The 16,261-nt window shown below is 42.2% G+C and overlaps 2 protein-coding genes across 2 annotated transcripts in view; both read left to right on the top strand.

The window, feature by feature from the left end:
- The first annotated feature begins 1,268 nt into the window (after positions 1 to 1,268).
- On the top strand, positions 1,269 to 7,823 carry LOC116726818 (5-hydroxytryptamine receptor 3A-like). The gene is given in 11 exon segments (XM_032573693.1): positions 1,269 to 1,383; positions 2,578 to 2,958; positions 4,415 to 4,459; positions 4,543 to 4,621; positions 4,624 to 4,651; positions 4,759 to 4,928; positions 5,028 to 5,170; positions 5,263 to 5,485; positions 5,580 to 5,692; positions 5,810 to 5,869; positions 7,370 to 7,823. Coding segments are annotated over 10 exon segments (1,389 nt in total). The 5' UTR covers positions 1,269 to 1,383; positions 2,578 to 2,673; the 3' UTR covers positions 7,613 to 7,823.
- A 7,746-nt stretch (positions 7,824 to 15,569) lies between these two features.
- The window catches only part of LOC116727278 (5-hydroxytryptamine receptor 3A-like), a 14,542-nt gene continuing 13,850 nt past the window's right edge, over positions 15,570 to 16,261 (top strand). The window contains exon 1 of the mRNA XM_032574619.1: positions 15,570 to 15,602. Within this exon, the coding sequence (XP_032430510.1) occupies positions 15,570 to 15,602 (33 nt within the window). The remainder of the gene's footprint in view (positions 15,603 to 16,261) is intronic.

Raw genomic sequence — 16,261 nt, 5'->3', positions numbered from 1 at the left:
GACAGGTCGCCAGCCTGTCGCAGGGCAACACAAAGACATACAGGACAAACAACCATTCACACACACACACTCACCTCTAGGGAGAATTTAGATAGGCCAATTAACCTAACAGTCATGTTTTTGGACTGTGGGAGGAAGCCGGAGTACCCGGAGAGAACCCACGCATGCACAGGGAGAACATGCAAACTCCATGCAGAAAGACCCGGGCCGGGAATCGAACCCAGGACCTTCTTGCTGCAAGGCAACAGTGCTACCAACTGCGCCACTGTGCAGCCCCTATATCTAATATATTGCCAAGAAAAAAAAAAAATATATATATATACAATATATATAAAATTCAGATTCATTGTATTTATTCTAACAAACAGGAAATCGAGTTGGTTAATTTCAATCCAGCATCTTCTGCCCCTGTACAGTAAAGAAAAGAAAAGAAATAACCCCAAAGAAACTACAAAGCAATAGCTCCCGATGAGCAGATATCAGCAGTTGAGAGTAACAGTTAAAAACATTTACAAATCATAGAAAAAGTACTCATGAAACACTGAATATAATCAAATTTGTCTAAAATACATGTTAAAATATAACACTTGAAAAGATAACATAGAGCTGACACAAATACATACCACAGTTACCGACAGCAACAGAAAAAGAGGGAGGAGCTGTCAGTTACGGATTACTATGGTAACCACCAACTGTAAAGCACAGAGTAACAGAACTTAAAACGCTGATAAATGTCTGAAGAAACAACTTCCCGACCAAACAACTATTTTTGTCTTGGTTTGACCTTGTTTTATGCATAGTTGCCTGAGTTTGGTGTTCCATGCTTGATTCAATGCCATCACCCTTGTTTTCTGTTCTCACTTTAGCACTTTCAGAAATAAAATCCTGGATTGAACTGAAAAGGAAAAGTTGTCTAGTAGATTTTGTGTCCTTTTAGCTGCACAATATAAAAAAAATGGAAGAAAAAAAAACTTTTTGTCTTACAAATACATTAAGAACTGCTCCAACTTAACTGATAATATAAGAATAAGTAGCTCTGTTTGAAGGCAACAATTATTTGACCATAAGTACTAGAGTGTTTCTCAACAATACTTTGTCAATTAGTTGAAACATAAAATGTAAAAGCCGTGGCTTTATCATTTTATCTGCTCAAATGGACAGACGTCCTTTTATGACAAACAGCTGAGTGCTTAGGGTGTTGGCCCTTTCCGGCAGCTTCTGTTCATTTGGAAAGGCAAATTTAGCATCATTACACTTGCTGCTCTGTTCTGGTTGTGTTCAGACACAAGAATCCCCTGATAACTCATAGGACAGATTAAGACACTTATTGAAGCCCAACAGCTATGAGGCTCACAAATCTGTACTTTCTGCTCCTCCTATTACGTAAGTTGAAACTTTTTCGTAAAGTGCTTGTAAATGTTTGTTGTTTGAAATGTGCTTTTTTTAATATAGTGGTATGGCTCACTTCCAGGATTTTAAATGACATATTTCTACTGTGTCATGCATAGAAGATCTTAATAATTATTGTCCACTCTTTAATATTAGATTAATGAGGACCTTTAAAGCTGCTCTAAAGTGTCTGTCATTGAGTAACTGCAATTGAAACCATTTGATTTTGTTGAATATTGACATACCCTGTCTGTATCAATCGAATTCTGATTAATCCTACAGAGCCAATACCTGTAAAGTATTAGTAATGTTTTTCTTGGGATGTTGAATCTAAACACATCATTTTCAGGGCCATTTTACCGGCTGCTATATTATCTGAACACAAAAATCTGTTTTGAACCGGATTACAATGAGGGCTTGGCTTAAACTGAGATTTTCCTCTCTGCCTGCGTCAATTTTTATCTATTTTCTGTTAATTTTGTATATGCTAACTCCTGAGTCTAGTTTTAAGAAAAATCTCCACTTTCATTCTTCCAAAAAAGACATCACTGCAAAAACACAAAATATTACCAAATATTTTTTGTCTAGTTTGCAGTGTAAATATTTTAGTACAGTTGTAACAGGACAAAAGTAACTTATAGGTAACTTTTAAGCAAGATATAGGACCTTGTTTTGAATCAATAACTCCTTGAAATTGTAGAAAAAGTACTAGTTCCATTGGTAGATTATATAATTCATAGCGTGAGGAAAAATGTCTTGTCATAAGTGAAATAATCTGCCAAATAAATGTATACGTTGCTGAAACAAGACCAAAAGTACTCTGTAATATTTTGTGTTTTTGCAGTGTAGATCTATCTGACTAAATTTGGTAACAAATATTCAGTGTAACAGCTGTTGAATTTTATATGTGATATTAAATCACAGATGACATTGAACTTTCTTAGCCTTAATAACAATAAGATTAATGCCATTCAGTTTGGAGCCTCCAGATCCCTTTGTGGTTCTGCCAGAGTTGGTTCTTTGGCTCCTAGCAGCTGTTCTGTGTTTAAGTGTTTTGCTTTACAAAGCTCTGAAGCTGATTAACTAGATTAATGATGTTCTAAATCAAGTCTTCTGAAACAGAAGATAATAAACTGTATTTTTATGGCATTGAAAGTTAAAAAAATGTCTGCTTTTCTTTTCTGACAGGTGGAGTCGTTGCCAGGATGGCGGGAAAAAAGCAGCCACAAAGTACAAGTTAAAGCTTCTGTTTTTGGGAAAACTGTCTCTACATTGTTGTTGCAAATGAACTCAGATTCAGTACATTTAGCTATATTTTTACTAAAGCAATCTTTTCTATCCCACTGGTTTGGTGGGAGAAAAAAAAGACTTGCGCTAACATATTTGCAAACATTATCTCAGGCCAAAACATATTGGCGTCCAGGTGAGCGATGTACAGATTATGACATTGTGAAACACCTGAACCTGAGCAAAGACAATGCTATGTACACCATGGCACTGCCTGTCAAAAAACATAACCGCCCTCTTGAGGTGGTTCTCACAGAAAATCCCTGGCCCATTCTGGATATTGTAAGTTATGTTTTTTTCTACTATATTAAAGTAATCAAGAGAGAGGTTGTTACAACGTTTCCTCCACACATACGATTTGAAAGTCACTAACTAACTCTTTTAGCTTTTTGAAAAAAACATTTAAATTATGTATTTCTTATGATAGATAGCACTGCAGTACAACCTGTTATTATTTTATGTAGCTGCTTTGTAAAAAATTAAACACATTGCATAGTTTTTATTTTATCAAACCATGACAACCTTAGCTCCTGCAACATTAGTGCTGACATCAAAGGCAATCTTGATTATAGTCCAGGAAGTTCTGCTGCCCTGTGGTTATTCCTCCACATTTGGCTTAACTTCACAATATAAAATGGAGAGATCTGAATTGCAAAATGCATTGAAAGAAAGATGCAGTGCATTCATTTCTAAGCTGGAAATCAAACCAAAAGCAGACAAATAAAAAACTGCTGTATTAATAATAGATGTCTTCCATTGAGAGAGGTACTTTCTGGATAACTCTTGCAATCAAAATAATCCTACTTGCTTATGAACATCCTCCACTCTTTGTGAAATCTGACCCTCTTTGGCTCAGATTTCAAGCTTCCATCACAAATATCTTGTTCTCATTATTGAACACAGCTTCTGACAATAAAACCTCCTCCCTTCATGGGTTAAACCTGTTCCCTCAGGTCTGTTTTTTTCTCACCTTGCACATTGTTTTTCCTTTTTCATGAAAAGAAGCAGTAACTCTGCCTCATAACATTTCCAGCCAACATAATGAGAGAGTGTTAGTGTGATTTGCCAACCTTTAATTTCTCTTACTAAGGTCACCCCAGACAACAATTGAATTTAATTATAAAAACTGTTGACGGACATCGGTTACACACACTGCACTCATGAGAGAAATTTTTTTTTTCACTTCTCTAAATAGCTTCTCAGTATTTTTGCAGAAAAAGCTGATATATTTGTTGTTTTAGTTCTCCACACCTGCCACTAGAAGGCGCTGTGGATAACAGAACATGGTAGTAGAGTGGACTGAATTTCTCTGCAAATCCCCCTAGAAATGTTGTGTATCTACACCCCAGTGTAAATTTGTTTTATATTAAAAGAGTGCTGATGGTTCTTTAATGTTCAGAAATCAGAAGGGATGCATCCTCAGAGCTTAAGGAATCTGTTATTTTCATCTTTGCACTGTCTTGATTCTGTTGAAATAACTGAATACTCATTTATTCAGCCTGACTTTAAACAATATTTAGGCTATATCTTACATTCATGTTTTATCTTCATGTCTTTATGCTTGTTTTTACATTAAATTGTTTTTTGACATGTGAAAAACAATACACCAGTACATTTTAGCCTCTTTGCTACTTTTAATATTTCATAACAGCTAATTTTGATCACATTTTCTTTGAGTGTTGTACAGTAAGCTGTAAGCAATCTCTTCACTCATTCTGTTTCAATTTTGTTTTACCAGAAAGAGGTTGACCAGACTTTTGTGACTCATCTTGGTGTTAAAATGGTAAGATTTACCTAAAAGATATGTTTTAGAATATGAAGTTATGACTGTTAACCTAATCTTGCCTTCTCTTTTTTCCTCTGTAGGAATGGACCAACGACTACATTAGGTGGTCTCCAGATGACTTTTGTGGAATTGACAAAGTCATAGTTCCAAGTGAACTTTGTGAAAGCCATATATAACTATTGAGGAGATGCAAGCTTATCCACTCAGTATATAAATGACATATTTATTATTTAACAGTCAAGCACCTTTGAGACAGAACATTGTATGTGATGACTGAGGTACATTTTTCCCTACAGGGTAGAAAAGGAAAAGTCTCTTTCAAGTCCCTATCTCAAGATTAATTTCAATGGCACCACAGAGTTTAGGAACAATCAAGTGGTGATGACTAGCTGCACAATGCATGTGTACAAATTTCCTTTCGATATGCAAACCTGCAACATCACATTCCTCTCAAACATGTATGATTGTAAGTAGTTTAATGGCAACTTTACACCATGTTTTATTGTAAACATGCCACATAAATTAAATTTTTTCTTCCTGCCAAGAAACCTCCTTTTCACCTCAGCAGAAGATTTATACCTGAAAAGTCGCTATGGCCATACCACATACACAACGAAGATCCAGAAGAGAATAACACAATATGAGTGGTTGTTCTGCAAAATGACAGTCCATAACTGGAAGATAATTGGGCATTGGACATATTTTCCTGTGAGTATTTTTTATTTTTAGTCATGTAATAGGAAATTGTTTACAATGCAAGAATTTGCTTGTATTTTGATTCTCACCTTTTTATTTTACAGATCACTGTGAAAAGGTGTTCTGTAATCTATATTGTCAACTTCTTGTTGACAATATTGTTGCCTATTCTCTACCTCTTGTGTCTGGACTTAGTCTCACTCCTCATGTCAGACACTGGTGATGAAAAAGTTGGCTTTAAAATTACTGCACTGCTGGCCATCACAGTCATGCAGCTTATTCTCAACGATATTTTGCTCTCTTCTTCTGACAAGATTCCACTTATAAGTAATGAAGTTCAAAATTAAACATTCATGACATTATAGCTCTAGAATGCCGTGGATAATTGTGTTAAATAACAAATACTGTTTAACCCCTTCAGTGAGGTGCCGTTTAGGGATATGTACGATGATGCTGCTCAGCCTCAGGGAGACCATTTTTGTGATGTATCTGATTGAGAAGACAACGAAACAGCCCAAGACCAAGGCCTGGGGAGTATAAAACAGAAAGTCATTGGCCGATTATACAAACTGAATATTGCTGCAGATTTATTAAATTTTAGTTTAACAAACTCCACTTTTTTACATCTTTAACACCCTTACAGCAGTGAAGAAATATGGTGCATCTTTGAATGATATATCAGAATTTAAAAGGGGTTCTGCAGCCAAAAAGGTTAGAAATTTCTATTTAAAGCCTTAGTTCATAACAAGCATTCATTTAACACATAAAAGGTGATCTTTCAGAAGTTACTACTATAATCTGTAAGTTTGTAAAAATGTTTAAAGTAAAATGTTTTACTAACTGACAGGAGTATAATCAGTTTCAACTTATTACAGTGCCTTGAAAAAGTATTCATACCCCCTGATCTTTTTTTAACATTTTGTCATGTTACAATCACAAACATCTACCTCATTTATTGGGATCTTATGTGACAAGCTGAAAAGCATAAGATAACATAAAGTGTGTTTGTGATGCAAAACAGCTGCAAGTCTGTTTTGGGTAATACTATCATGGCTCATGTAGGGATGGAAATTTTTGACAATTCACCTGGGCAAAATCACTTGAGCTCAGTAAATTATATGAAGAATGTGCAGACAGATCAGTTTTATGTTTTCCCACATACTCTGCACTAAAATTAGATTTGGATCTTTTTAACACATGAAAATACATTGATCTAATCATTCCATTATAGCTCTTTCTATATATTTAAAGCTGGACAATGAACCTCCACCTAAATCTCAAGTTTTTTGTAATCTCTAAACGTTTTTCTGGAATTATCCCAGATTAAGCTCTCTTGTCCTGAATGAAGGAAAGACTTCCCCAGTACGCCTGCAACCACCATGTTCTACCATGATGTGCAGTGTTAGTTTCACACCATTTATAGAATTTCATATTTAGGCCAAAACTGTATACTATGGTTTCATCCAATAGGAACAAAGTCTACACGTTTGCTGTATCACTTTCGGTACATGGCTCCTGTGGGTTTCTTCAATAATAGTTTTCCTCTTGCCACTTTTCCATTAAGACTAGATTTGTGAAGTACCTGGTTAATAAATATCCGATCTACAGATTCTTTCACCTGAGCTACAAATTCCTTGCACTCCTCTTGAGTCCTGTGAGAACGGCTGCATTTATACTAAGATAAATTACACATAAATGTAGTCTATTTTCTAATGTGATTAACTTGAAAGCATCCGGTTAAGTTTTAAGTTAATTTGTACCACACATTTCACCAACACTACATGTCAAATTCATTTACATGACAAAAACATGAAACAACAAAGAGCAGGAAACATTACATTGCAGTGGCAAAATGCAAGAATCGATAAAGTTGGAATACAGTACACTTAAAGATGTTCCCGTTTTTATTAATCAAAGGCAACTCTGAGCAGATTAGTTCATATCCTTCATTTTAGCACTGAATTTTACTTGGTATTAAAAGTAAAGGGGCTTTCATCCAAACAAGTCCAAGTCTTTTATCCAAACACAGTTTCCCTTCTACTTTACAGGTACTGTTTTGTGTTGAAAAACAGTATGCTGGTACATTATAGAATACTGTAAAAAAAAATAAATAAATAAAAAAATCAGGGGATCTGAATATATTTACAATAAAATTGAGTTTCATTAGGTCCATTCAAAAACATTTCTGAAAAACCTCGACTATTTCTGCAGGATACCAGAATCCGACACACGGAGGGTCCACTGACATTGGAGATGTTTTCAGGTGAGCTGAGGGAGATGAAGAAAGTGATTCCTCTTCTCAACACCGATAAGCAGGAAGAAAAGAGAGGCTACTGGACTAAACTGGCTGGAAGAATCAACAAGATTTTTGCAATATGCCATGTCATATCCATCATTGTATTTTTACCCATAATATTTTCATTGTGGACAGGAGATGAAGATGTAATTTGCTAAAGTTAAACACTTCCAGGTTAGATAAACGTGTAGAGATTGCTTTGCCTCTCTTTTATTAAATGAAACACATTTCACAAACTGAAGGTTTGTCCATATAAAAACAGGTGCAAACAATGCGACTTTTTAAACAATCAGATTGTGTTTTTATTTTGCATATCAAGCCATTGCAGTTATTAAATGTTGAGAGATATTAAAATAAAAATGAAAGTCATACAGTGTGATAAAAGTCATAGAACCATATGTGTGTGATGTTGAAATGAGGACGTTGTGTGCGCTACACTGTACTGTTAAAACAATTAGCACATAGTACCATACAAATACAAAACTATTAATCCTAAATGTTAAATAAGTGCTCCTCCATGGGCTGCCACCTTATCGTGGTGGAGGGGTTTGAGTGTCCCAATGATCCTAGGAGCTATGCTGTCTGGGGCTTCATGCCCCTGGTAGGGTCACCCAAGGCAGACAGGTCCTAGGTGAGGGACCAGACAAAGAGCAGCCCAAAGACCCCAATGATGAAGGAAAACTTTGGACTTGGTGTTCCCTCGCCCGGACGCGGGTCACCGGGGCCCCACTCTGGAGCCAGGCCTGGAGGGGGGGCACGATGGCGAGCGTCTGGTGGCCGGGCTTTTACCCATGGAGCCCGGCCGGGCTCAGCCCGAAGAGGAAACATGGGCCCCCCCTCCCATGGGCCCACCACCCGTGGGAGGGGCCAAAGGGGTCGGGTGCAGTGTGGGATGGGTGGCAGCAGAGGGAGGGGACCCTGGCGGTCCGATCCTCGGTTGCAGAAACTGGCTCTTGGGACGTGGAATGTCACCTCTCTGGTGGGGAAGGAGCCGGAGCTAGTGCGTGAGGTCGAGAGGTTCCGGCTAGAAATAGTCGGTCTCACCTCGACGCACGGCTCTGGTTCTGGAACCAGTCTCCTTGAGAGGGGCTGGACATACTTCCACTCTGGAGTTGCCCAAGGTGAGAGGCGTCGGGCAGGAGTGGGCATACTTGTTGCTCCCCATCTCGGCGCCTGTACGTTGGGGTTTACCCCGGTGAACGAGAGGGTAGCATCCCTCCGCCTACGGGCGGGGGGACGGGTTCTGACTGTCGTTTGTGCTTACGGGCCGAACGACAGTTCAGATTACCCACCCTTTTTGGAGTCCTTAGAGGGGGTACTGGAGAGTGCTCCTCCTGGGGACTCCCTTGTTCTGCTGGGGGACTTCAACGCTCACGTGGGCAATGACAGTGAGACCTGGAGGGGCGTGGTTGGGAGGAACGGCCCGCCCGACCTGAACTCGAGCGGTGTTCTGTTGCTGGACTTCTGTGCTCGCCATGGATTGTCCATAACGAACACCATGTTCAAGCATAAGGGTGTCCATATGTGCACTTGGCACCAGGACACCCTAGGCCGCAGTTCGATGATCGACTTTGTCATCGTTTCATCGGATCTGCGGCCGTATGTCTTGGACACTCGGGTGAAGAGAGGTGCGGAGCTGTCCACTGACCACTACCTGGTGGTGAGTTGGCTCCGGTGGTGGGGGCGAAAGCCGGTCAGACCTGGCAGGCCCAAACGTGTTGTGAGGGTCTGCTGGGAACGTCTGGCGGAATCCCCTGTGAGACGGAGCTTTAACTCCCATCTCCGGCAAAACTTCGAACACGTCCCGGGGGAGGTGGGGGACATGGAGTCTGAGTGGACCGTGTTCCGTGCCTCCATTGTCGAGGCGGCCGATCGGAGCTGTGGCCGCAAGGTTGTCGGTGCCTGTCGCGGCGGCAACCCTCGAACCCGCTGGTGGACACCTTCGGTGAGGGATGCCGTCAGGCTGAAGAAGGAGTCCTATCGGGCCTTTTTGGCCTGTGGGACTCCGGAAGCAGCTGATGGGTACCGGCGGGCGAAGCGGCATGCGGCTCGGGCGGTTGCTGAGGCAAAAACCCGGGCGTGGGAGGAGTTTGGAGAGGCCATGGAGAAAGACTTCCGTACGGCTTCGAGGCGATTCTGGTCCACCATCCGGCGTCTCAGGGGGGGGAAGCGGTGCAGCACCAACACTGTTTATAGTGGGGATGGTGTGCTGCTGACCTCTACTCGGGACGTTGTGGGCCGGTGGGCAGAGTACTTCGAAGACCTCCTCAATCCCACCAACATGCCTTCCACTGAGGAAGCGGAGCCTGGGGACTCTGGGTTGGGCTCTCCAATCTCTGGGGACGAGGTCGCCGAGGTGGTTAAAAAGCTCCTCGGTGGCAGGGCCCCGGGGGTGGATGAGATCCGCCCGGAGTTCCTTAAGGCTCTGGATGTTGTAGGGTTGTGTTGGTTGACGCGACTCTGCAATGTCGCATGGACATCGGGGGCAGTTCCCCTGGATTGGCAGACTGGGGTGGTGGTCCCCCTGTTCAAAAAGGGGGACCGGAGGGTGTGCTCCAATTATAGAGGGGTCACACTCTTAAGCCTCCCTGGCAAGGTCTATTCAGGGGTCCTGGAGAGGAGGGTCCGTCGGATAGTCGAACCTCGGATTCAGGAAGAGCAGTGTGGTTTTCGTCCTGGTCGTGGAACGCTGGACCAGCTCTACACCCTCGGCAGGGTCCTGGAGGGTGCATGGGAGTTCGCCCAACCAGTCTACATGTGTTTTGTGGACCTGGAGAAGGCGTTCGACCGTGTCCCTCGGGGAGCCCTGTGGGGGGTTCTCCGGGAGTATGGGGTACCGGGCCCTTTGATACGGGCTGTCAGGTCCCTGTATGACCGGTGTCAGAGTCTGGTCCGCATTGCCGGCAGTAAGTCGGGCTCGTTTCCGGTGAGAGTTGGACTCCGCCAGGGCTGCCCTTTGTCACCGATTCTGTTCATCACTTTCATGGACAGAATTTCTAGGCGCAGCCAAGGTGTTGAGGGGATCCGATTTGGTGGCCTTAGGATCTCATCTCTGCTTTTTGCAGACGATGTGGTCCTTTTGGCTTCATCAGATCGTGATCTGCAGCTCTCGCTGGAGCGGTTCGCAGCCGAGTGTGACGCGGCCGGGATGAGGATCAGTGCCTCCAAATCCGAGGCCATGGTCTTGAGCCGGAAAAGGGTAGAGTGCCTTCTCCGGGTCAGGGGGGGTGTCCTGCCCCAAGTGGAGGAGTTTAAGTATCTTGGGATCTTGTTCACGAATGGGGGAAGAAGGGAGCGGGAGATCGACAGGCGGATTGGCGCAGCGTCTGCTGTCAAGCGGGCGCTGTACCGGTCCGTCGTGGTGAAGAGAGAGCTGAGCCAAAAAGCGAAGCTCTCGATTTACCGGTCGATCTACGTTCCCACCCTCATCTATGGTCATGAGCTTTGGGTCATGACCGAAAGAACGAGATCGCGGATACAAGCGGCCGAAATGGGTTTTCTCCGTAGGGTGGCTGGGCTCTCCCTTAGAGATAGGGTGAGAAGCTCAGTCATCCGGGAGGGACTCAGAGTAGAGCCGCTGCTCCTTCACATCGAGAGGAGCCAGTTGAGGTGGCTCGGGCATCTGGTCAGGATGCCTCCTAGACGCCTCCCTGGTGAGGTGTTCCGGGCACGTCCCACCGGGAGGAGGCCCCGGGGAAGACCCAGGACACGCTGGAGGGACTATGTCTCTCGGCTGGCCTGGGAACGCCTCGGGATTCCCCCGGAGGAGCTAGAAGAAGTGGCTGGGGAGAGGGAAGTCTGGGCCTCCCTTCTGAAGCTGCTACCCCCGCGACCCGACCTCGGATAAGCGGAAGAAGATGGATGGATGGATGGATGGATGGTTAAATAAGTGCCTTTGTAACTCAAATTGTACTTCATCCTGTAAATATTCCTCCTCTTTTGTTGTGTGTTGAACACACTGCGTTTCTGTCTCTAGCACCATTTCCATTACAAATGTGTTGTCGTGGAAAAAATACTATTTCCAAGCACTGTTCAGGTGAAATCACTCAATCAGGTTTATTCACATATTGTGCACAATACCGAGAGCTTGTAGGACAATCAGTAATGAAGCAGGTTTGGGTGAAAAGCTCTGTCGGGCAGAGACAACACATGAGTTTTATACCAAAGATAAAGAATTAACAACAAGGGGTGAGACAGTCTGGTTCTGATGCAGCTGTAGAAAACAACTTCCAACCTTCTACATGTAACCCAAATAGTTCTTTTGATGAGAGTTCACAATCATTCATATAACATGACTAGCAGAGGTGACCTTAATGTTATTTTTCCATCACATTTCCCCCCTTTTGATTATAAATAAATATGATAATATTTAATATTAAATCAACACACATTTCCCTCCTCAGTCATAAGACATAACATAACACTATCCTGGAAGACATAACAAAAGAAACATATAGCAAGATACGAAAAACCTACCGGCATTTCCCTCGTCTACCCTGCAATAATATCACTGTGTTTGGTAGGAAAAGTTATCTTGCAACCCCTCCTTGCCAGGGAGGCGGTCCTCTATATGTTCTGTCCAGGAAAAGTGAGGAGGTATCATACCAATGATTGAAGACATAAAAAAAACCAAGAAACAATAAAAAAGAAAATAAAAATGTAATACAAAAGCTAATTAAAGAGGAGAAAAAAATGAACAATAAAAAAACATTTAAAAAGAAAAAAACAAAAAATCAGCGTCAAAACAACAAAAAAACAAAACCCAAGCTTAATAGAAAACTTATATCTAATCGCATAAATCAATCTAAACCAACATCACAACAACAATCCATAATAATGAAAATAAGAGAAAAAAAGTAACATATTTCCAGATGAAACAAAATGTTAAATCAAATCATAAATGCATATGTAGAACATGCAGAAAGGACAGGCATTTGTTTTTGTGAAACATAGACATTTCTGTGAATTGCAAAGCAGTATAGGAAAGCTAGGCTACTAGCCTGAAAATATCAATGATTGAGGAAAATAAAAATTTTGCATTTGCAGTGTTTCCATTAAGTATGAAATTAAAATCACTTGTAAATAAGTTTGGTCAAACGATGTCATTCAATATTTCAGCAGCTACAAATGTAAAAGGTTACTGGAGACAAATTCATAATTCAGCCATTTAGCGCTCATCATCTATAAGTCAAGAAGAAGTCAGTGTGATAGAAACTAAACCTTTTGTTTTCTCAGTTATTTTTCTCTCCATAGAAGCTACACCTGGTCTGGCGTTCTGATTAGCTGTGGTTGCTTCCTGGAAAAGGGCATTGGCTGGCATGATGCTGCCATCAACTAACTGTTCTCCCTCTCCTTTTCACTTCCATGACCATAGAAAGTTCTCCTGATCAGTTGACCTGTTGTTGTCGTCACTCTGCTCTGTCTTGTCTCAGCACCAGTCGGTCATGGTAGATGGCTGCTGGTACTGAGCCGGGTTCTGGTTCTGCTGTTGGTTTGTTTCTGTTAGAAGGGAGTTCTTCATCTCCACTGTCACAATATGCATGCTCTGTATGAGGGCCTGCTGTAAAGTCGACAACTCAACATAAGCGATTTGCTGTCCCCTCCTGCTGGCCAGGAGGAGTGAATACTGCAAGTCATGACTCCATACAATCTGCTGGGTTTTGTTTGGTACAAACTTTTTAAACTACTTCATAATTAACTGAACCCAACGAATCAGTAACTTGGATCAATAGTAATCTGACTAAATTGAAATGACTTTTCATAAAATGCTTTGACAACATTGTTGTGAATTAACTTTAGAGATATAAGCTTTTAACCTTTTGGTGTCTACTTTTGGGGTTTTGAATGTTTTGGTGTCTACTTTTGGGGTTTTGAATGTTTTGGTGTCTACTTTTGGGGTTTTAAATGTTTTGGTATCTATTTTGGGGTTTGAACTTTCTTGTATTGGTTGTTGAGGTTTTATATATTTATATTGTTTATCGGTGGGGCTCATTTGTTAGTTTGAAAGTTCAATTTTATATATTGCCAATTCACAACAAATGTTGTCTCAATGCACTTTGAAATAATTTTAGTTCAATTACATGTACTCCAATTGCTAGTACAATACGCTCAGCTGATTATTAAAGTAGTTTAAAAAGTTTGTACTAAACAAAACCCAGCAGATTGTATGGCGTCATTACTTACAGCATTCACTAAATCTGACCAGAAGGGGGCAACAGCAAATCACTTGTGTTGAGTCGTTGACTTTACAGCCGTCCCTATTACAGAGCATGCATGTAGCGACAGCAGAGAAGAAGAACTCCCCTCTACCAGGAAGAAACCTACAGCAGAACCAGAACCCGGCTCAGTACCAGCAGCCATCTGCCATGACCGACCGGCGATGAGAGAAGACTGAGCACAGAGACACAACAACAGGTCAACTGATCCAGGAGAACTTTCCATGTTTGTGGAAATGAAAAGGAGAGGGAGAACAGTTAGGTGATGGCAGCATCATGTCAGCCAATGCCCTCTTCCAGGAAGAAACCACAGCCAATCAGAACACCACACCAAGTGTAGAATCTATGGAAAGAAAAATAACTGAAAAAACAAAAATAGTTTAAATAAATAATGTAGTAAAGACAGAAAATGAAAAACGGCAGAATAAATACAGACAGATCACAATAAACCAGTCTAAGCCTTTTCATAATCAATGCCATAACCATGGCAACGCTAAAATGATACACGAGCACATTCTCAAAAATCAATAAACATTAAATTCTAACATTTGACACTGAAATTTTAAGATATTTTAAATATCTAAAATAAAAATGAAAAATTATGAAGTGTCTAAACAAAATTGCTCATTAAAAAGAAAGAACATAAACAATGTCTAGATGAAGCCAAAGTACCAGACTGAAGACATAAAAAGGAAAAAAAGAAGATAAACTGAAGTCATTTTGATAAATGTTTTAAGTTTGATTAATGTTTTTGCTCTGTGGGCCGATGGGGTTGGGGGGCAATGAAGGGCGAAATCCAAGACAAAAACAAGATGATCCAGGAGGGTTTCTGAAGGACAGCAGAACAGGTGCAGGTTTAAGGTAAAACCCTCAACTCAGAAGGCAATTGTCACTTTTCAAAAACACACAACTATCACTTGAACAACAGAAAAATACCTGCAGCACTTCTTGAGGAAGACTACTGAACCTGATGGTGGGGTCACTAAGGTCATCCATCAGCAGGGGGACGGAGGAGATGATGAGAGCCTTTTCCGTCGTCGTCGTCGGGGCGATGAGGACCTTTTCCGTCGTCGTCGTCGGGGCGATGAGGGCCTTTTCCATCGTCGTCGGGGCGATGAGGGCCTTTTCCGTTAGTCAACTGGGGTCCAATGAAGGGTGAAATCTGAGATGAAAAACCAGATGATCCAGGAGGATTCCTGAAGGAGAACAGGACAGAAAGACAACAAGACGGGTGCAGGTTTAAGGTCAAACGTTTAACAACTCATCACTTTTCAAAAACTCAAAAGACCTCTTAAATAACAGCAAAATACCTGCAGCATTTGTAAGGAAGGCTTCTGAGCCCGATGGTAGGGTCACTGTAGTCATCAATCAGCAGTGGGGGTGATGAAGGCATTTTCCAGTGGTCATTTTTGGGGTCACTTGAGGACTCCCCCCAACCTCGAAGAGTCATTGGTCTCGTCAGTTTTTGTCATCACTGCAATGTTATTTGTATTGCTACCTTCTTAGTAATATTTATAATCAATTCCATACAAATATTTGAAGAATCCATGTTTAGTTGGTTAGTTTTCACACCTTTACCTGTCAGTAGGGTTTGTTTTCACATAAACCCGACCGAAGGGTAACTAACCCCGTTGTCCATCGGTAGGGTTTGTTTTTACACAAACCTGACCGAAGGGTAACTAACCCCCTTGCCCATCAGGAGGGTTAGTTTTCACACAAACCCGACCGAAGGGCAACGCTAACCCCTTGCCCGTCAGGAGAGTTCGTTTTCACACAAACCCGACCGAAGGGTAACTAACCCCCTTGCCCGTCGGGCGAGTTCGTTTTCACACAAACCCGACCGAAGGGTAACTAACCCCCTTGCCCGTCGGGAGAGTTCGTTTTCACACAAACCCGACCGATGGGCAAAGCCAACACCTTGCCCGTCGGGAAGGTTCGTTTTCACACAAACCTGACCGAAGGGTAACTAACCCCCTTGCCCGTCGGGAGAGTTCGTTTTCACACAAACCCGACCGAAGGGTAACTAACCCCCTTGCCCATCGGTAGGGTTTGTTTTTACACAAACCTGATCAAAGGGTAACTAACCCCCTTGCCCGTCGGGAGGGTTCGTTTTCACACAAACCCGACCGAAGGGCAACGCTAACCCCTTGCCCGTCGGGCGAGTTTGTTTTCACACAAACCCGACCGAAGGGTAACTAACCCCCTTGCCAGTCGGGAGAGTTCGTTTTCACACAAACCCGACCGAAGGGCAAAGCTAACACCTTGCCCGTCGGGAGCGTTCATTTTCACACAAACCTGACCGAAGGGTAACTAACCCCCTTGCCCGTCGGGAGAGTTTGTTTTCACACAAACCCGACCGAAGGGCAAAACTAACACCTTGCCCGTCGGAAGGGTTCGTTTTCACACAAACCTGACCGAAGGGTAACTAACCCCCTTGCCCGTCGGGAGAGTTCGTTTTCACACAAACCCGCCCGAAGAGCAAAGCTAACACCTTGCCCGTCGGAAGGGTTTGTTTTCACACAAACCTGACCGAAGAGCAACGCTAACCCCTTTCCCGTCGGGCGAGTTTGTTTTCACACAAACCCGACCGAA

This window comes from Xiphophorus hellerii, chromosome 10 (genome assembly GCF_003331165.1).
Source record: "Xiphophorus hellerii strain 12219 chromosome 10, Xiphophorus_hellerii-4.1, whole genome shotgun sequence".
NCBI lineage: Eukaryota > Metazoa > Chordata > Actinopteri > Cyprinodontiformes > Poeciliidae > Xiphophorus > Xiphophorus hellerii.
Note: the sequence above shows the minus strand (reverse complement) of the source record. Positions and strands in the feature narration are given on the sequence as shown.